General features: G+C 48.7%; 1 protein-coding gene across 1 annotated transcript in view; it reads left to right on the top strand.

Moving 5' to 3' along the window:
* Nucleotides 1–19,895, top strand: part of LOC116200462 (altered inheritance of mitochondria protein 3-like) — a 63,310-nt gene extending 43,415 nt beyond the window's left edge. Inside the window, exon 2 of the mRNA XM_031531311.1 lies at nucleotides 19,407–19,895. Coding sequence (XP_031387171.1) covers nucleotides 19,407–19,895 — 489 coding nt within the window. The remainder of the gene's footprint in view (nucleotides 1–19,406) is intronic.
* The last annotated feature ends 1,155 nt before the right edge of the window (nucleotides 19,896–21,050 follow it).

The following is a 21,050-nucleotide window of genomic DNA, read 5'->3' as shown; positions in this document are numbered from 1 at the left end:
TCCTGGTCATACCCTCGACAATTTTGGACACTCCGGATAAAATTCAGGAGTTGATCGACGCAAGGCAATCTCCTTTAATGAAGTGAAGCCACCGAATGTCCGCGCAACCCCTCCCCGATCATGGATCAGTTCAGGACCTTCTATCAACATGATCAGCATCGCTTCTATCAAAGGGAAAAGACCGCGCAGGACCTCAATTCCCTTATTGTCAATTATGCTCCGACAAATGATGCATTTACATCTGACGTCCCATTCGTTATCGAGGTTTCTTGCGAGGAGCCATACCAAGACCGTCGATTTCCCTGGGATTATGGGAATGAGGTTGCCAACATGGAGCAAGAGATGAGTGCGATGGGCATCACGCGCTCAGGGAACGAGTTTATCAGGGTCCAGAGTCTACAGACAAAGGGAAAGCCCCTGTTATTACATCCTCAGCCGTTCCAGAAGCCGTGCCAGTCTTTACAAAGAAGGTCACCGATCAAGAAGCGGAAGCTTTCATGAAAGTGATCAAGGCAAGTGAGTACAAAGTGGTGGAGCAAATGGGCAAGTCCCCCACCCATATCTCGCTCCTCGCGTTGCTTTTGAGCTCCGAGCCGCATCGGAATGCTTTGTTGAAAGTCCTCACCCGCGGCACAAGTCCCAAAAGACACGGCACCGGATAATATCGAGCAGACTGTTAGTTCAATCTTCTCGAATCAGATATCCTTTGCAGATGATGAGCTTCCATCCGAAGGTCAGGAACACTTACGGGCATTGCACATAGTCTGTATGTGCAACAATCACATTGTTGTCGAGTCATGATCGACAACGGCTCTGCTCTCAACGTTTGCCCCGTCTCTACACTGAAACAGATGAACGTGGACATGAGCCGCATCCGTGCAAGCAAGACCACTGTCGAGCCTTTGATGGCTCTAGGAGAGAAGTGAATGGAGAAATCGATCTCCTGATCGATGTGGGTCCTTGCTCATTCTCTGTCACCTTTCAGATCCTCGAGATACCCAATGCTTTCAGTCTCTTGCTCGGGAGACCATGGATTCACGCCGCCGGCGCTGTCCTTCTTCGTCGCTGCACCAGAAACTGAAGTTCTTCGTCGAAGGTAAGCTTATCACTGTCAACGGTGAGGAAGACTACGCAGTCTACAAGGAGACAGCCGTTCCTTACATCAGCATTGGAGAAGATCAGAATCTTCCCTTTCACTCTTTCGACACGATTTCCGTAATCCGAGACTACGGAAAAGTCGGTCCATCACGAACCGATCGTATGATTGGAAAGGTTTGTTGAAGAACGATTACGTCCCCGGAACTGGACTTGGGGCACGTGCACAGGGAATCCTTCGACCGATTGAAATGGAGGATACCGCAATAGAGGGGACTTGCTTTCGCTTCGCCCCCTGTCATGAGATCGTGCTGTCTCGCCGTGGAAAGCATCTACACACGCCTTGCTGTACATTACGAAAAGCTCTTCAGGGGCATTCTGGTTCCACCACTCTCACATTTTTTGCAGCACCACCGCAGATCATGGGAGGCACCTCCGATAGCCCAATCACTGAAACAGATGACTTCTCTTCGGATGCAGTTGAAGCGTTTTGGCTTTGCCAGCCATATATGCCGTCACTGAGGAGACATCTTCCAGGGTTCATATCCGCCCTGTACGGGAGGATGAGGAGCTTACCAACTGGACTTCAGTTCCGCTCTACTCGGCCGTAGTTGCCGATGTGTAAGACGGTCTTTATATATAATGCTACCTGTGTGTCGGCAACGCCATAAGCCACACAACAGAAGAGGGGTTTTTTTTATGGCTTGTTAATAAAATCCCTACATGCTTTTTGAATTTTTGTGTCTAGATTCTCTCTCTCATGCTTACTTCTAGCATCTTTAATTTCTAAAACAATTCGCTTTCGTGTCCAGGCTCCAATCGAATCCAAATCACCGATGCAACGATTCGAATTCGTCCGAAACACACACACCTCAGAAAGTCCCTACCCATATACTTCGGGGAAGGACTTGACGAGGACGGTCGCGTGCCCGAGATAGAAGAGAGTTCGCATCGTCTTGAAAACCATCAACTCACTTCGATCGAGCCAACCGAAGAGATCAACATAGGCACCACAGAAGAGCAACGCACCCTAAGGATCGGGACGGTCTCGACCCCGCACAGAGAGCCCGGATGATCGATTTCTTGTCAGAGTATCAAGAGGTCTTCGCTTGGTCTTATACCGATATGCCAGGTTTGGACCCCTCGATCGTAAAGCATTTCCTCCCACTCGACACTGAAGATTTCCGCCCAAACGTCAACACTTACGGCGTCAACGAGCTGATCTTCTTCTCCGCATTAAGAGGAGGTCGTCAAACAGGTGGATGCGAGATTCTTAGAGGTATGCAATTACTCTGAATGAGTAGCTAACGTGGTGCCAGTCGAAAGAGAAATGGGAAGGTCAGAGTCTCATCGACTATCGAGACCTTAACAAGGCCAGTCCTAAGGATAACTTCCCGCTGCCCCCATATCGACGTCTTGGTGGACAATACAGCACGCCACACCACAATTCTCCTTCATGGATGGTTTTCTCTGGATACAATCAGATTCAGATGGCCGAGGAGGATAAGATCAAAACGACGTTCATCACAAGTGGGGTACGTTTTGTTACAAGGTCATGCCTTTTGGTCTCAAAACGCTGGGGCAACCTATCAGCGGGCAATGGTCACTCTATTTCATGACATGATGCATAAAGAGATAGAGGTTTACGTCGACGACATGATTGCAAAGTCCAAAGCAGGTGAAAATCATCTTGTCAACCTCAGGCGGCTATTTGATCGTCTCAGGAAGTACAAACTCCGACTCAACCCAACGAAATGCACTTTCGGCGTCAAGTTAGGAAAATTGCTAGGGTTTGTAGTCAGCGAAAAGGGCATCGAGGTTGATCCCGACAAAAGTCAAGGCGATCATGGAATTGCCCCCTCCATCGACAGTGCGCGAAGTAAGGAGTTTCCTAGGACGGCTGAATTACATCGCACGTTTCATTGCAAATTTAACAGACAAGTGCCAACCACTCTTCCGTTTGCTTCGCAAAAATGCAGCGGTTGAATGGGATGACGAGTGTCAGAAAGCTTTTGATACAGTCAAGGCATACCTAGTTCAGCCACCGGTGTTTGTTCCACCTTCACCGGATCGTCCTCTCATTCTGTACCTGACAGTACGCTGACAATCCATCGGATGCATGTTAGGGCAAAAGGACAATTCCTCTCATGCAGAGCGAGCAATTTATTATTTAAGCAAAAAGTTCACTGAAGGGGAGTCCAACTACCCTGAGATAGAGAAGATGTGTTGCGCACTCGTTTGGGTCATGCAAAGGCTCCGGCAATACACTCTCTACCATACTGTTCGCCTGCTGTCAAAGACAGATCCTTTGAAGTATCATTACTCAGTCCCGTCCTCCATGAGGAACATAGCAAAATGGCATTGCCAACTGACGGAGTATGACATCGAATACGTATCACGCACGTCAGTGAAGGGCCAAGCAATTGCAGATCATCTAGCGGAGTTGCCGATCGAGGACGACACACACCGATCAACCCTAACTTCCAGATGAAAGGATCCTCCAAGTGAGTGATGAGGAAGAGACTCTAGGATGGAAGATGTACTTTGACGGTGCAGTCAATTCCACTGGGTCTGGTATCGACGCGGTGCTGATATCCCCTGAGGGGCGTCATTTCCCTGTTGCAGCGAAGATTGATTTCCCTTGCACCAACAACATAGCCGAATATGAAGCTTGTATCCTCGGGGTGCAGGCCGCAATCTACCTCAAAGTCAAGGAGTTAAAAGGGTTTGACAATTCTATGCTCACAATCTTCCAGACGCTTAAACAATGGAAGACGAAAGATCCAAAGTTGGTGCCATATCATGAGTACCTCGAAGAGTTGACAGAGAACTTCAAAGATATCTCATTTACGTACACCCCACGCATGAAGAACCAGTTCGCAGATGCACTTGCAACGCTCGCATCCATGGTGAGCATTACGAAGGAGAATCTCATAGAACCTCTCGAGTTTGAGATTGCTCAGGGCCCTGCCCATTGCGATGTAATTGATGCTGTTGACGGCAAACCGTGGTACGCAGACATCAAGCACTTGCTGCAAACAGGTCAATTCCCAGCGTTCACCGATCGTCATGACCGGAGGACTCTACGCCGCATTGCGGCACACTTTTTCCTAAGTGGCGAGACTCTCTACCGCCGTTCATTCGATGCTACACTACTTCGGTGTGTCGACGAGAATGAGGCACAACGCCTCATGGATGAAGTGCACGAAGGAAATTGCGGACCTCATATGAATCGACTCATGCTAGCAAAGAAGCTCATGCGACTCGGGTACTTCTGGTCTACCATGGAGACCGACTGCGTCAAGCATGTCAGACACTGTCACTTGTGTCAAGTCTACGCGAATCAGATCAGAGCACCACCCAACGAGCTCCATCCAATGGCTGCTCCGTGGCCATTTTCAATGTGGGGCATGGACGTGATTGGTCCAGTCAACCCTAAAGCATCCAATGGACATTTGTTCATACTGGTAGCTATTGATTACTTCACCAAGTGGATCGAAGCTATCACCCTGCGTCAGTCACTGCAAAGGCCGTGGCTCGCTTCCCTCAAACGCGACATCATTGCGCGATACGGGGTCCCTGCGACTCTCATCACCGACAATGCCAAGAACCTGAATAATAAGCTCATTGACGAGCTCTGTGCACAGTTCAGGATCCAACATCGTAATTCCTCTCCATATCGTCCACAAATGAATGGTGCGGTAGAGGCAGCGACTAAGAATATAAAGAAAATCATCGAAAAAATGATGGTGAATAACAAAGACTGGCATGAGATGCTCCCGTTTGCACTCTTGGCATATCGGACTTCTATCCGCTCATCCACCGGGGCAACCCCGTATTCTTTGGTCTACGGCATGGAAGCGGTTCTTCCAATCGAAGTGGAGATTCCCTCCATGAGGGTTCTTGCCGAGTCCAAACTCGAGGAAGCAGAATGGGCGAAGCAACGCTATGAACAGCTTAATCTCATCGACGAGAAGCGGCTAACTGCACTTTGCCACGGTCAGTGCTATCAGCAAAGAATGGCTCGAACATTCAACAAAAAAGTTCGTCCTCGCAAGTTCAGCCCAGCGACCTCGTCTTGCGAAAAGTTTTACACATCGCCCCAGATTCCAGGGGCAAGTTCGCTTACAAGTACGACGGTCCATTCATCGTTAAAGAAGTCTTTGACGGAGGGGCAATCATTCTCAACGATATGGACGGAAACGAGAACGTTCTTCCCGTCAATGCTGATGCTCTTAAGAAATACTATCCGTGATGGTGTTTCTCTTATCCCACTGCGGATGTTTTCTCAAATGCACATTACATTTTATCTTTCTTTGCATGTACAGTTCCCAACACTTTTAATTTCGTTAACTCATGTACTCCCATCTTCTGCTCTTTCCCTTTTCTCTCTGAATTTTTCCTGAGAGAAAAGAATGGATTTCCCTAGGTTGAAAACCTCTTTGAGGCGGCCTAGGCAAAAATTAGGGAATGAGAGGCACGGTTTAAAATCCCGCAAAGGGGAACCGTGGCAAAAGGAGAGCATGAATCAAAATCCTCGCTAGCTGAAAACCCGAAAAGGGCGGTCTAGGCAAAAGTTAGAGGAATCGAGAGGTGCGATCGGACCCTATACGGATGATCGTAGCAAAAGGTGAGATCTAAATGAGAGAAATGTCAACAAAAACACCCCGTTAGGTCGTCACGCGTCTTGCGACCTAGGCAAAAATTAGGGGACCTTCGGCAGCTCGACCACAAATGACAGCTACATTCAGCATGCAGCGGCAACAAATAGTGGTTTGACAGTCTTCGATGCAAGCAAACTCTCTTTTACTCTCAGAGCATGAGACACGTTTCGACATACAGTCGAATCTTTGTATCCTTGATTTGGAGGATCCCAAAGAATCCCCCTATACCCTTATGCAAATTCTACAGGTCATGCCTGTTCTGTAAAAAGCCTTTCTTGTCAAATCACAAACCTAGCGGGATACGACCATCCCTTTAAATGGTCATCAAGTTCAAATCCCCAAAGCATTATTATTCAGACTTCTTTCTACATCTTCATTATGGCTGTAGAGTAGAACTGACAACTACTGTTAGCTCTCATGTTTCTATATGCATGAACGAAGATGTGAACCTCGGAAGAAGTCTTTCTTTGATGAATGCATGTCTGCCTTATGCTAAGGACCACAACTAAAATCCAAGGAGAAGTCTTCAGGATAATACTCCATGCATTCAATCGCATCACAATCAGTTGGCAAACAATGAAACATTCTGCCACTACATCGATTGCAACACGGACAAGCTCAGTGACAGAGGAAGCACAATGATTCCTTCCACACCTCACGCAACTCCCCAACGTTTGCATTTACTTTTTGCAATGCATCCCATGCAATTTAGTTTTCTGCATTTCGGGTAAGTCCCGACTACTTTCCTGCATTTCGGGTACGTCCCGACAACTTTTCCGCAGCATTTCGGGTACGTCCCGACTACTTTTCCGCATTTCGGGTACGTCCCGACTACTTTTCCGGCATTTCGGGTACGTCCCGACTACGTTTCCGGCATTTCGGGTACGTCCCGACTACTTTTCGGCATTTCGGGTACGTCCCGACTACTTTTCCGGCATTTCGGGTACGTCCCGACTACTTTTCCGCATTTCGGGTACGTCCCGACTACTTTTCCGCATTTCGGGTACGTCCCGACTACTTTTCCGCATTTCGAGTACGTCCCGACTACTTTTCCGCATTTCGGGTACCTCCCGACTACTTTTCTGCACTTCGGGTACGTCGCGACTATTTTCCGCACTTCGGGTACGTCCTGACTACTTTTCCTGCATTTCGGGTACGTCCCGACTACTTTTCTGCATTTCGGGTACGTCCCAACTATTTTCCGCACTTCGGGTACGTCCCGACTAATTTTCCGCATTTCGGGTACATCCCGACTACTTTTCTGCACCATGCAAACCGCCGGGCAAAACACCCCGCACCGTGCAAACCCGCCGGGCAACACGCCCCGCAGCCCGCAAGTCCATTGGGTAGGCGCCTTTGAACCATGTTGTTCATTCGGTATGCGCCCCGTGCATATTGTAAACCCTTCGGGTACGTCCCGACTACTTTTTCTGCATTTCGGGTACGTCCCGACTACTTTCCCGCATTTCGGGTACGTCCCGACTACTTTCCGGCATTTCGGGTACGTCCCGACTACTTTCCTGCATTTCGGGTACGTCCCGACTACATTTCCGCATTTCGGGTACGGCCCGACTACTTTTCCTGCATTTCGGGTACGTCCCGACTACTTTCCTGCATTTCGGGTACGTCCCGACTACCTTTCCTGCACTTCAGGTACGTCCCGACTACTTATCTGTTTAGGGGTCCATCCCCTCAGGTTCATCCTGACTTTTACATTTCTGCATCAGGTATAACATCCCCACATATCCAAAGTAAGAGGGAGAAGACTGTTATCGGAAATTCCATGTCAATCATTGCTATCAAATTGGGGCGCTTCTGAAGTCTTTGGCTGCATCCTCTACTCGAGCATGCAGTCAAAGAGGGGCAAGCTGTCAGCACCCCATTTTGGCTCACCTTTCCAAACGATGATATTAGCAATGATCCAAGCCACAACCTGAGTAGAATACAGAAAAACGACTTAACAGAGCAGAAAATCACTATTCATCCTCAAGTCGGAAAAATCGGGCAAATGACACATGCATATGACAGAGGACTCCTGGGGTCACCAAAGGGTAATAGTGGACTAGAGAGCTCAGCAATATCCAAACCGGCATTTTCAGTATATCACAACGGACAGTTCTATTTTCCGATAGTTCGCTCGATCATCGGAAGACAGCCAATATTGGACCCCAAAATCCACTCCAATGCCAAACAGATGAAAAGTGTCCCCAAAGGCATTTTGCAAATCATCTGCTCTATACAGAACAACTTTCTGTATACAGACAACTTTTCAGTGGAAGTCCAAAAATGCCGGTTTCTCGAAGAAAAGTTAATTCCAAATATCAGATGCGGCCATGCCCCTCAATCATACAGAGCACGAGCAATGCTTCATATTGTCTTTTAGAAGCCATACAGACACTCTGAATGACTTCCGAATGACAAAACGGGCATACCCTTCTTCGGAAGAGCGTAACCGGAGACTGGTCTGATGGAATTACGGCAAACGAAGTTCACACTACATTGCCCTGAAAACTCCAGCGGACATACGCAATTGGGCAAAACAGACAGCAAAACCTTCAACGGTTTCCCGAGTAACCTCCGAGGGGCACAAAAGGCCATTTTCAGTGAAAATCCATATCCGGAGGTCCTCTTTGGGGAAACTTGACGCCGGATGCTTACCTTACACAATGCTAGCCTTCTCAAGGCTCAATGTGGAATTGTCGGAATGAATCACACAACTCGTCTAGAACCCTCGAGCAGTGCTTTAAGGGTCTCAGATGCACTTTTCATATCCTTAGAGGCCCAATCTCAGCAAACAGAGAACGCGGTAATCTCCGGATCGCCCAAGAAACTCAGAAAGCAATCTGAGAAATCCAGTTTCGGCCTCCTAGGACATCTCCGGCTCCATATTTGTATTTACCGGCTTAAGGGACAAGGGCCCACGTAATTTGATAATTTATGTCAAAATGACCGACGTGGGATGCAGATACAAGATATGCTGTCAGAAGTGGGTACCCGCTCTGAATGCATAAAAGGAGCAAAACCGGCTTCCAAGCCTCATACAGACATTTGGCAATTTCTCACGGAAAATGCCAATCTCGGACTCATTAAATCCATTTCCTCGCGTATATCGATAATTTGACGTTCATTTCAAACCACGAACTTCGAATGCGCGATCAATCGAGACCCGAGCTTTTTCTCGGTTTCTCCTCTTCGGTCGTGGGACCCACGGGCTATTCAAGATGAGTCACCCTTTACTCTAGAAGCTTCTTCTTCTTCATCTTCAATGCAAGAAGCCAACTTGCACTCTTGCTTGAAAATATCCAAGAGTTTGAAGACAACACTCAAGCCTCCATCAATGCTCATCAATGCTCATCAATGTCTTATCTCTTCTTCATTAATGCAATGGAAGAGGATGAGGCTTGATATTTTCTAAGCATGGGGGTTAAGAGCACTTGCTTTTGCTAATTGTGTCATTAGCTTTGCCTATAAATGGCCCAAAAGTGATTAAGATAATAACTTCTCCTCTTACACACTCTCTCCAACCTTTCTCTTTCAAGAAATCCTCTCAAACTCCATAGCCAAGAACACTCAAGAACCAGAAAACTTCAGCCCTTAGAAGGAAGAGAAAAGAAAACCTAAAAGATCAAAAGAGAGCCTTGAGTTCTTAAGTCGGAAGCCGATGTTCATCATCTCGACTTAAGCTCAAAATTTCTCAAACTTCATATCCCACTCATTTTGGACCCATGGTGTTCATTGGTGAAATTGGTTATTCCATTTGAAGTCTTTAAATTATTGTTTCAGGTCAAATAGTGCATTTCGGGTGAAATCGCTACTCTCGGGTGAATAGTGACCCGCCAGCGCTAGCCGCGCGCACGACGCTCGCACGCCGCAAGCCCGCCACGCCCACGCCCGGCCCACGCCCCGCGCGCCCTCCCCCGCCCGTCCGCCCGCGCCCGCAGCCGCCCCCTCAGCGCCTCCCCGTCCCCCTCTCCAGTCCTCTCGCCTCCCTTCCCGTGCATCCAGCCGCATTCCCCGTGCACCTAGCTCCTCGAACGTGCATCCTTTGCACCCGAGCATCCTTCCAAGCGTTCAACCGAGTCACACCGACTCTCGAACACTTCCCCGACTCTTTCCTCGTATCCCGAGGCTAGGTAAATCACTCTTGACTTAGAGAGTTAGGGCTTTTTATATTTTTGCATGGCTATGGAGTACTATGGTATTTTATGCATACTTAACTTGCAAGACTTAACTTTTATGCAATTTTATGTTATATTATGCATGTGTATTACCTTATAACTTGCTAGCATGTCAGAAAAAAGGTTTGGATTGTTGTTTGGAAGACCATCCCGACCCGGAAATGGCAAGTGAGCTCACGGTCAAGTCTCTAAATGGGATGGCCGAGACTTGAGTTGCTCTTTTCGGGTTAAGATTGGTCTCCTTAGCCCGATCCAAGTTATTTTCCGAGTTTATTTTGTTGTTCTTGCATGCATGAAGCCAGTATTATTTTATCGATTCCTTCAATAACATGTTTGTGAATGTTTGCATGTTTAAATGAGTTAATCAAATCATGGTAATACCGGCTTTTGTCAAAACGTGTTATTCATGATGTTTGATGTTTGAGCATGCGAAAAATGATTAAACCAAGACAAGGAAATCCTTTGTGATTTGAATCGAGCCATGAGAGTATTCGGCCATCTTTGACAAGGTGAAGCCGAGGGCTTCTTGGCCCTTTTTGGATCAAGAATGATTTCCTTATTCGAGTTTAATTCATTTCTCGGATTGTACGAAAGTGTAATTTCGATATTTCCACGATTCCCATGTTAAAACATCGATTACATGTCTTTTCAAAACAAAACATGCATGGATTCGGGTATCGTTGACTCATTCGGGTCCATTCGGTTACGAGGGTAGTTTCGGTCATTGGACCAAATATCCTCGATCCTTACGGATTCGTGTTGGTCGCCGAATCACGAATCGTTTTCACAATTGAAGTATTCGGCAATAACCTTAAGCATTAATTCCACGAACGGGTTAATCGGGACGTTCACACGGTTAATTCATTCCATTTAAATAACTTTGCACGAATTGGACATTAATTTGTAACTCGCGTCGACGAATTACAAAACGGTGTTAATGCCCTTTTCAAAACCCTCATACTTTCAAATCCTTATTGTGTTGTTCTCCTTTTCTGAAAACAAATTTTCAAATCAAGGGCAAGAACATCATTTCGTGATTCGCCGACATCCTAGCGCAGTTTAAGATGTCAATTGGGTATTCTGTATCAAAATACAGTTATCGGACTAATCATTTCACTCGACTTAACTAAATCCTAGAAAATGGTTAGGCGGAACTCTAGGTTCCAAATCTAGAGTCAAAATACAAGTTTGGATCTATTCAGTGGTAATTCAGTGTCACAACACCGAATCACTATAAAAGCAATCTACACACATGATATTCGATTCTCTTTTCCAAATTTCCAACAAAAGCAGAATACTAAAACATTGGCACGTGTTTGATTGCTTAGCATATGGCATTTGCTTGCAAAAACACTTTTGGATTAATAAACTTGTTAATCCACGTACATTCGGTAAATACAAAACACCTTGTCTGTTATTAAACATGTTGCGTGTTATCTTTCCGCACTTGTTTGCCATACGGGTCGAGCTTGATCCCTAGGCCAAATAATATTAGGGTTCAACACCCTAATCATCGAGCACAGGGTTCAACACCCTAATCAACACTCACAGGGTCCAACGCCCTATTCAGTGAGAGCGTCCATTGAATTTCAGTTCTTCGGTCTTTTTCCCTAAACTCACGGTGAGTTAGAGTGGAATAATAACCGAACGCGAGTCGACTGGAATTCGGCCATTTGTAATTTGTATTTATTGTTTTCGAGAGCATTGTAAAGATTTTATTTTGTACATTTATTCTGTAAGAATTCCAGTCGGTGAGCGAACGGTCCGAGAGTCGAATTAATCGAATCGGTCTAATGCTTGCCCAGATACAAGTAAATCCAAGAACTCGCGGTTCTGGTTCACGCAGGGATTCAACCTCCATGGTTCGATGAACTGTAACGCAAGATTGTGAACCAATTCCCCGACACACGGGTTACTTCTCTCTCAGCTTCTCCACCGACATCGTTTAATTCATCGAAGTTACAGTGTCAAAACGTGTGAGCCGAGTGCAGCCTAATTCATGCGGTAAATAAAACAAAAATGCAAGCCTAGCAAACCAGAGTACCGAAAGGGCGTGCGGGATATAGGCCCGCACATAACATGAACCCCTGTACAGACCCGAATGTGGACTCTCGTCTGGGCCCTCATTGCGCGCTTTTGGTATCGCGCGGCTTGGGAGTGTCCACCTTCCCGTGGGGACGCGTGACGGACACGCGTGAGAGAAGGAGTCGCCACTTATCATTTTACGACCCGAAGGTCGAGGGCGGATAAGTTACCCGGGTCTAGGGGTATGGAACACCTAGTTTGTTGTTAAGGCATTGATCTGTGTGGAACCGGAAAATCCGTGTTCGGGGGTTCATGTTACGTGCGGGCCTATATCCCGCATGCCCTTTCGATACTCTAGTTTGCTAGGCTTGCATGTTTTATGATTTACCGCATGAATTAAGCTGCACTCGGCTCGCACGTTTTGACACCGGAGATTCGGTGAATTAAACGATGTCGGTTGAGAAGCCGAGAGAGAAGTAAACCCGTATGTCGGGGAGTTGCTTCACAATCTTGCGTTACAGTTCATCGATCCATGGAGGTTGAATCCCTGCGTGAACCAAAACCGCGAGATCTTGGATTTACTTGTGTCTGGGCAAGCACTAGACCGATTCGATTAATTCGACTCTTGGACCGTTCGCTCACCGACTGGAATTCTTACAGAACAAATGTACAAAATAAAAGTCCTTACAATGCTCTCGAAAACAATAAATACAAATTACAAAAGGGTCGAATTCCAGTCGTTTCGCGTTCGGTTATTATTCCACTCTAACTCACCGTGAGTTTAGGGAAAGACCGAAGAACTGAAATTCAATGGACGCTCTCACTGAATAGGGCGTTGGACCCTGTGAGTGTTGATTAGGGCGTGAACCCTGTGCTCGATGATTAGGGCGTTGAACCCTAATATTATTCGGCCTAGGGATCAGGCTCGACCCGCATGGCAAACAGGTGCGGAAAGATAACACGCAACATCTTAATAATAGACAAAGTGTTTGTTATTATCGAGTGTACGTGTTTTAACAAGTTGTTAATCCGGGGTATTTTTGGCATGCAAATCCTACCCTAGACAAACCAGCACGTGCCAATGTTTTAGCATTCGGCTTTGTTTTGAGAACCTGACAAAGAGAGTCAAATCTCATGTGTGTGGATTGATTTTACAGTTGTTCTGTATTGTGACACTGAATTTCCACTGAATTAGCCAAACTCGTGTTTTGACTCTAGATTTGGAATCTAGAATTCCTCCTAACCATTATCTAGTGTTTGGTTAGGTCGAGTGAAAGGTTAATCAGCATTTTGCATGTTTTCTGACAGAGATAACCGTTCTAGTTACCCGAGTCTATGTTAGGATGACAGAAACTCATCAGTTAGATAAGAAAAGGCTATGCAGATGAACCTGCACCTGAACAGGTAGCCCGTTCTTATCCCGTACTGTAGTGTTTCTGTCATGCTAACCTTAAGAGTGTCGTTGAATTGTGAAATGACGATTTTGCCCTTTATTTGAAAATAGTTTTCAGAAAAGGGGAAACATCGCAGTGCGGGCCACCTCGGCCTGTAGCCGGTGTCGACCAATTCCCTGGATCGTCCAGGGTTATGCAAGAACCCCGAAAAAGCCAAAGAACCGGTCGGTCTGCCCGGAAGTGATCTAGAAAGATCTTCTGCATCATGACCTGAGTTACTTGGAATCAGGTAAAAACTCAAGTTGAGACACAGAAGCCTTTTCAGACGTCCATGCTACATCGGACCGCGCGTTTCGGGTTTTGAAATTGATAAGTTTGAACAGGGCACCGACGTCATTTGACAACTCATCGACACGAGTTATCAGTTAATGGCCAATTCGTGTAAACTTTATCAGTGTAAAGTGGGTTTAATCATGTGAGCGTCCCAATTAACCCGTTTGTGGAATTGATGCTTAAGGGTTATGCCGAATGCATTAATTGTGAAAACGATCCACGACTCGACGACCAAGACGATTCCATAAGGATCGAGGATAATTTGGTCCAATGACCGAAACTACCCTCATAACCAAATGGACCCGAATGAATCATCGATACCCGAATCCATGCATGCTTTGTTTTGAAAAGATATTTTCATGCGATATTGGGACGATAATGTAAATTGCAAATTACACGAAAGCCGAGAACAGACTCAAAACGGGAAGAGGAAGCCTCATGCAACCCGTACGAGTCTAAGAGGCTCTCGGCCACTTCTTTTTGGAGATAGCCGAGAAGTCCCATGGCCCGAATGGGGTTCCACGAGGTTTACCCGTCTCGTTTCGAATCATTTCTCGCATGCTCAAACGACAAACATGATAAATGACACGATTAAATGAAAATCGGTATTGCCACGATTTGAATAACGCATTCGAACATGCAAACATGCACAAACAAGTTATTTAAGGAATCGATAAAACAATACCGACTTCATGCATATAAGAAAACACGAGAAGACTCGGGAATCGAACTTGGATCGGGCTAAGAAGGCCGTTCTTAACCCGAGGAAAGCAAGCCAAGTCTCGGTTACCTCTTCTTGAGGCAAACCCGAGAGCTCTTTTGCTTATTTCGGGTCGGGAAGGTCTTCCGAGGGTCGATCCAAACGTTTCCCGACATGCTAACATGTTAATCGAGGATAAACATGCATGACATAATGTAAAAAGTGCATAAACATGAAGTCTTGCAAGTGAACATGCTTTGTGCACCATATTACTCCATAGCCATGCAAATAATGTAAAAAGCCCTAACTCCTCTAAGTCAAGAGTGATTTACCTAGCCTCGGGATACGAGGAAAGAGTCGGGGAAGTGTTCGAGAGTCGGGTGACTCGGTTGAACGCTTGAAAGAATGCTCGGGGCAAGGACATGCACGTTCGGGGAGCTAGGTGCACGGGAGGCCGGCTGGCGTGCGCGGGCGCGCGGCTGTGCGCGCGGGCACGCGGCTGTGCGCGCGGGCGCGAGGCTGGACGCGCGGGCGCGCGGCTGGACGCGCGGGCGCGCTGCTTTGCTCGCGTGTGCGCGGCTGGACGCGCGAGTGTGCGGCTACGGGTGCACTGTTCACCCGAGAGCACGATCTTCACCCGAAATGAGGAAATCAACCTAAAATGATGAGCAAATGACTTCAAACCAAAAATCTAATTTCATGAATGAACTCCTTGGGTCCAAAACATGTGGTCCATGGAGTTTGAGAAGTTTTGAACTTAAGTCGGGATGATGAACATCGGCTTCCGACTTAAGAAACTCAAAGCTTTCTTCGGGTTTGCTTCGATTTTTCTCTCTTGGTTTTGAAGTGTTGAAGCTTGCTGGTTCTTGGCTATGGAGTTGAGAGCTTTTCTTGAGGGAGAAAGCTTGGAGAGAGTGTGCAAGAGGAGAAGTGATTATCTTAATCACTTTTGGGCCATTTATAGGCAAAGCTAATGACACAATTAGCAAAAGCAAGTGCTCTTAACCCCCATGCTTAGAAAATATCAAGCCTCATCCTCTTCCATTGCATTAATGAAGAAGAGATAAGACATTGATGAGCATTGATGAGCATTGATGGAGGCTTGAGTGTTGTCTTCAAACTCTTGGGTATTTTCAAGCAAGAGTGCAAGTTGGCTTCTTGCATTGAAGAAGAAGAAGAAGCTTCTAGAGTAAAGGGTGACTCATCTTGAGTAGCCCGTGGGTCCCAAGACCGAAGAGGAGAAACCGGGAAAAAGCTCGGGTCTCAATTGATCGCGCATTCGAAGTTCGTGGTTTGAATTGAACGTCGAATTATCGATATACGCGAGGAAATGGATTTAATGAGTCCGAGATTGGCATTTTCCGTGAGAAATTGCCAAATGTCTGTATGAGGCTTGGAAGCCGGTTTTGCTCCTTTTATGCATTCGGAGCGAGGTTACCCACTTCTGACAGCATATCTTGTAACTGCATCCCACGTCGGTCATTTTGACATAAATTGTCAAATTACGTGGGCCCTTGTCCCTTAAGCCGGTAAATACAAATATGGAGCCGGAGATGTCCTAGGAGGCCGAAACTGGATTTCTCAGATTGCTTTCTGAGTTTCTTGGGCGATCCGGAGATTACTGCGATCTCTGTTTGCTGAGATTGGGCCTCTAAGGATATGAAAAGTGCATATGAGACCCTTAAAGCACTGCTCGAGGGGTCTAGATGAGTTGTGTGATTCATTCCGACAATCCCACATTGAGCCTTGAGAAGGCTAGCATTGTGTAAGGTAAGCATCCGGCGTCAAGTTTCCCCAAAGAGGACCTCCGGATATGGATTTTCACTGAAAATGGCCTTTTGTGCCCCTCGAAGGTTACTCGGGAAGCCGTGAAGGGTTTAGCTGTCTGTTTTGCCCAATTGCGAATGTCCGCTGGAGTTTTCAGGGCAATGTAGTGTGAACTTCGTTTGCCGTAATTCCATCAGACCAGTCTCCGGTTACGCTCTTCCGAAGAAGGGTATGCCCGTTTTGTCATTCGGAAGTCATTCAGAGTGTTTGTATGGCTTCTAAAAGACAATATGAAGCATTGCTCGTGCTCTGTATGATTGAGGGGCATGGCCGCATCTGATATTTGGAATTAACTTTTCTTCGAGAAACCGGCATTTTTGGACTTCCACTGAAAAGTTGTCTGTATACAGAAAGTTGTTCTGTATAGAGCAGATGATTTGCAAAATGCCTTTGGGGACACTTTTCATCTGTTTGGCATTGGAGTGGATTTTTGGAGTCCAATATTGGCTATCTTCCGATGATTGAGCGAGCTATCGGAAAATAGAACTGTCTGTGTGATAAACTGAAAATGCCGGTTTTGGATATTGCTGAGCTCTCTAGTCACTCTATTACCCTTTGGTGACCCCTGGAGTCCTTCTGTCATATGCATGTGTCATTTGCCCGATTTTGCCGACTTGAGGATGAATAGTGATTTTCTGCTCTGTTAAGTCGTTTTTCTGTATTCTGCTCAGGTTGTGGCTTGGATCATTGCTGATATCATCGTTTGGAAAGGTGAGCCAAAATGGGGTGCTGACAACCCCCGAACACGGATTTTCCGGTTCCGCACAGATCAATGCCTTAACGACAAACTAGGTGTTCCATACCCCTAGACTCGGGTAACTTATCCGCCCTCGACCTACGGGTCGTAAAATGATAAGTGGCGACTTCTTCTCTCACGCGTGTCTGTCACGCGTCCCCACGGGAAGGTGGACACACCCAAGCCGCACGATCCAAAAGCGCGCAATGCGGGCCCCGACGAGAGTCCACATTCGGGTCCGTACAACACTCATATTCCCCGGCCGGGTAATCAGACAGCTCGGTGGCCTATAGGACATTCCCGCCAAGGCGGATCGTCTACCTTTCCGCATCCAGTGGGCCGACTCTACATCCATGGCCCCCGATAGATTCCTGCAGATTCGGGAGATCCGCCGTCAACGGGACGCTAGCACCATACAGCGTCTGTACTTCCCCGAACACCCCACCGACGACGAGCGAGTCTTCGCCGCCACTTCAGCATACGTGGCTCGGTTCTACGCACGGGGATTGGCATCGCCGCAACCATCCCATGCCGCCCCGACTCCCCGCACTGCGTCCACCCTCGCCCCCGAAGCCAAGAGTTCCATCCAAGCGGCCATGCACACGGAGCTACGGGCCATCAGGGAGGAACGGGATAGGCTCCGTTGCGAGCTTGTTGACTCCCGCGCAGAGGTCGCGGACTATAGGGAGCTTCAGACACAGCTGACTCGAGCACGTGCCCGAGTCGCACACCTAGATCGGGAGATGGCCCGTTTGAGAGCGGAATTGGATCGAGTGCACAAAAGGGCGCGCAACCTTACCCACCCCTAGGATTAGTGAACGCGCCCATTTTTGCCCTCGCTTGGACCAACGCCGCTTTCAAGCGGCCACCGAGCGCAAAGGGATGTCGGCTTTACGTTTATGTTCCTTTCTTTTCCGTCGTATGTTCTATTTTGTAAAACTATGGAATTCGAAGCTAATCAATGTAATGACATTAGTATTTTGAAAACTCATGCATCTCATACATCTTGTCATTTTACTTATTTCGCACTTATCGTTTGAGACATCGATGCTTGCCCTTACACATTCTTGGAATCTAGGTGATCACAACTGGCGTCACACCGCTACCCGACTCGTCAACGGCTCAGGATGGCGGAAGGGGATCGCGTTGATGTTTCGGAAGAAGTCAACCCTTCGGTCCCGACTCTCTCTCAACCACCGCAAGCGCACGCTCCGCCGCCTCTCATTCCTGCAGGCGTACTCCTGGTGTATTCCGGCGCCCTTCCAACACATCTCCCGCCCCCAGCGTCTTCAGGGGCGCCTCTGCCACCGGTCTCACCAACCTCCGCCGCCACCAATGACCAAGCCCGCATTGCGGCCCTCGAGGGTACGGTCAACCAAATGGCCACTAACATGGCAGAGCTGCTCGCCCTGCTCAGAGGACCCAACCGGGCTTCCTCGAGTTCCACACCTCCGCCGGGACAAGGGCCAACGATTGAGCCGACTCCCTGGATTCCGCCGACTCAGGCCCCGGAGGACACGGAGGCACCCCCGCCGCCAACGTTGCACACGTCCATGGCTCATCCTGTCACCGGCCCATATCCGCCACCACTGGCCCCCACGGCCGTCCCTCTTCCACCGGCAACCTTCCTATCCTCGGAACACATTTTATCCGCACCTCCGCCTGTTTCCATACCGGCCCCAGCCATGGCCTACGCGATACCTCCGCCGACGGTTTTCCCGGCGTCCAACGCACCCGCTCCGACTCATCTTCAAGCCGCGGAGCTCCCTTCCTATCCGTCTCTACATCCTCATGTCGGCCCCTCCTACCAGGCGCCGCCCCCCATAGACACCACCTTCCACGAATCGGGCACGCCGGTTCATGTGGCCCAGTTCGCCTCGCCGACGCATTTCTTCCCCGAGGCTGACACCGAACAGGAACGAAGGCTCAAGAGGATGGAAGAAACGATAAGGGCCCTACAAGCGGGTGATGCTCGTCCCAACGCGCGCTACGGCGACTGCAGCCTATTCCCGGCAATGCGGCTGCCCCCGAAGTTCAAGATCCCGGAATTCAAGACTTATGAGGGCACGACGGATCCGCGCCACCATCTCCGCCACTACCGGGGGAAGATGCTGCAATATTGGGAATACGAGGAGTTTGTCATCCACTCCTTCCAAGACAGCCTGTCGGGATCGACCCTCGATTGGTTCATGTCGCTAAAGGCTAAGGACATCCCGACGTGGGAGGATCTCTCCCGGAAGTTCACCGACCAATACCGATATTGCGCGGAAGCGCCTCCCACCCTCCTGGAGTTAAGCACCAAAGAGATGGCGAGGGGCCAAAAGTTCGAAGAGTATGCCGCCAAATGGCGTGCCTAAGCCGCAAAGCACATTCCCCCGATCAGTGAGGCGCAACAGATCCAATTGTTCCACTCCACACTGAGAGGAGTGTATTATTCGCACTTATTGGCACAAGCTCGGAAGGATGGAGGACCCCACCAGCAAAGGAGATGAGTCGTCGAAGAAGGTCCCCGCGACATCATCGTCTTCAAGCGGGAGAAGGGGAAAGGAAGTTACGGTGAATACCGTCAACACGGCCCAACAAGTCCCTCAGCAATATTCGATGAACTACACGGCGGCGCCTCCCACGGCCCCCTCCTACGCCCCGCAGCGCCTCAATATCGGCCTCAAGCCTCTACCCAACCAATCTACTATTCCGCACTACCACCTCCACCCCCATCTACGGCGCCGTAGCCTGTCGTCCACCATTATGCACCTACTCCGTCCCAAGCCCCTCAATACCAACCTCCTGTTTCTAGGACTTCTCAGCCGACACAACGAGTCCCGCCCCCGCAAAGTCAACAAGGCGGTGCAGCACAACCGCGACCCCGCCGACAATACCCGGCCCTGCCGGTTCCGCTTTCCCACATCTACCGGCAAATTCGCGATAAGATCGGGACAATAGCGCCCGGCCCAAGCTTCGATCCAACCATCCAAGATCAAAGCAAGCAGTGCGAATACCATCGGGGTGCACCAGGGCACACCCTGGACACTTGTTGGAGATTGAGGGAGAGGATCCAGGAGATGATCGATGCGAATGAACTCGTATTCAATGCTGTAAGGCCTCCGAACGTACAGGCCAATCCTCTCCCCGTCCATGGATCGGCTCCGGGGCCCTCCATCAACATGATCACCCAATGCACATCAGGGAAGGGCGGAGGTGAGCAAGGTTGTTCCTCCCCCTTCGTGATCGAGTACATACCCGGAGAAGCCGCAGTCGGGTTCACCGGGATTGACGCACCTCCTGCCCCGCTCGTCACAGATATTCCCGACCGAGAACCATACTCGGACGACAAGGTCCCCTGGACCTATGAAGAAGGTGTCGGGAGCCTCGAGCAACAATTCGGCGTCATGGGCATAACTCGCTTGGGACGGCTATACGAGAACCCGGCGACCACCGACAAAGGGAAGGCGCCCGATACTGAAGAGGAGACGAGGCCTAGGACCCTGCATACTCCGTCCAAGAAGGTGACAGAAGAGGAGGCCGAAGCCTTCATGAAAGTCATCAAAGCGAGCGAGTATAAGGTGGTGGAGCAGATGGCCAAATCTCCGGCCCACATCTCGTTGCTCGCCCTCCTACTCAATTCGGAACCCCACAGGGAGGCCCTCATGCGGGTCCTGACGGCTGCGCAAGTCCCCAAAGGGATGCCCCCGGACCGGATAGAGGAAACCATCAACTCTATCTTCTCCAATACCATCTCGTTTTCGGACGACGAGCTCCCCCCTGAAGGATGCGCTCATTTCCGGGCACTGCACATCGTTTGCAAGTGCAACAACCATATCGTCGGCCGAGTCATGATCGACAACGGTTTCGCACTCAACGTATGCCTGGTAACCACTTTGAAGCAGATGAATGTGGACCTCAACCGCGTCCGTCCTAGCAAAACAGCGGTCCGAGCCTTCGATGGTTCGAGGAGAGAGGTAAACGGTGAGATCAACCTCCTCATAGATATCGGCCCATGCTCCTTCAGCGTCACATTCCAAGTGTTGGATATCCCGAACGCCTTCAGCCTACTCCTTGGAAGGCCTTGGATTCACTCGGCCGGCGCCATTCTGTCCT

Source organism: Punica granatum, chromosome 3, assembly GCF_007655135.1.
Source record: "Punica granatum isolate Tunisia-2019 chromosome 3, ASM765513v2, whole genome shotgun sequence".
Lineage (NCBI taxonomy): Eukaryota > Viridiplantae > Streptophyta > Magnoliopsida > Myrtales > Lythraceae > Punica > Punica granatum.
Note: the sequence above shows the minus strand (reverse complement) of the source record. Positions and strands in the feature narration are given on the sequence as shown.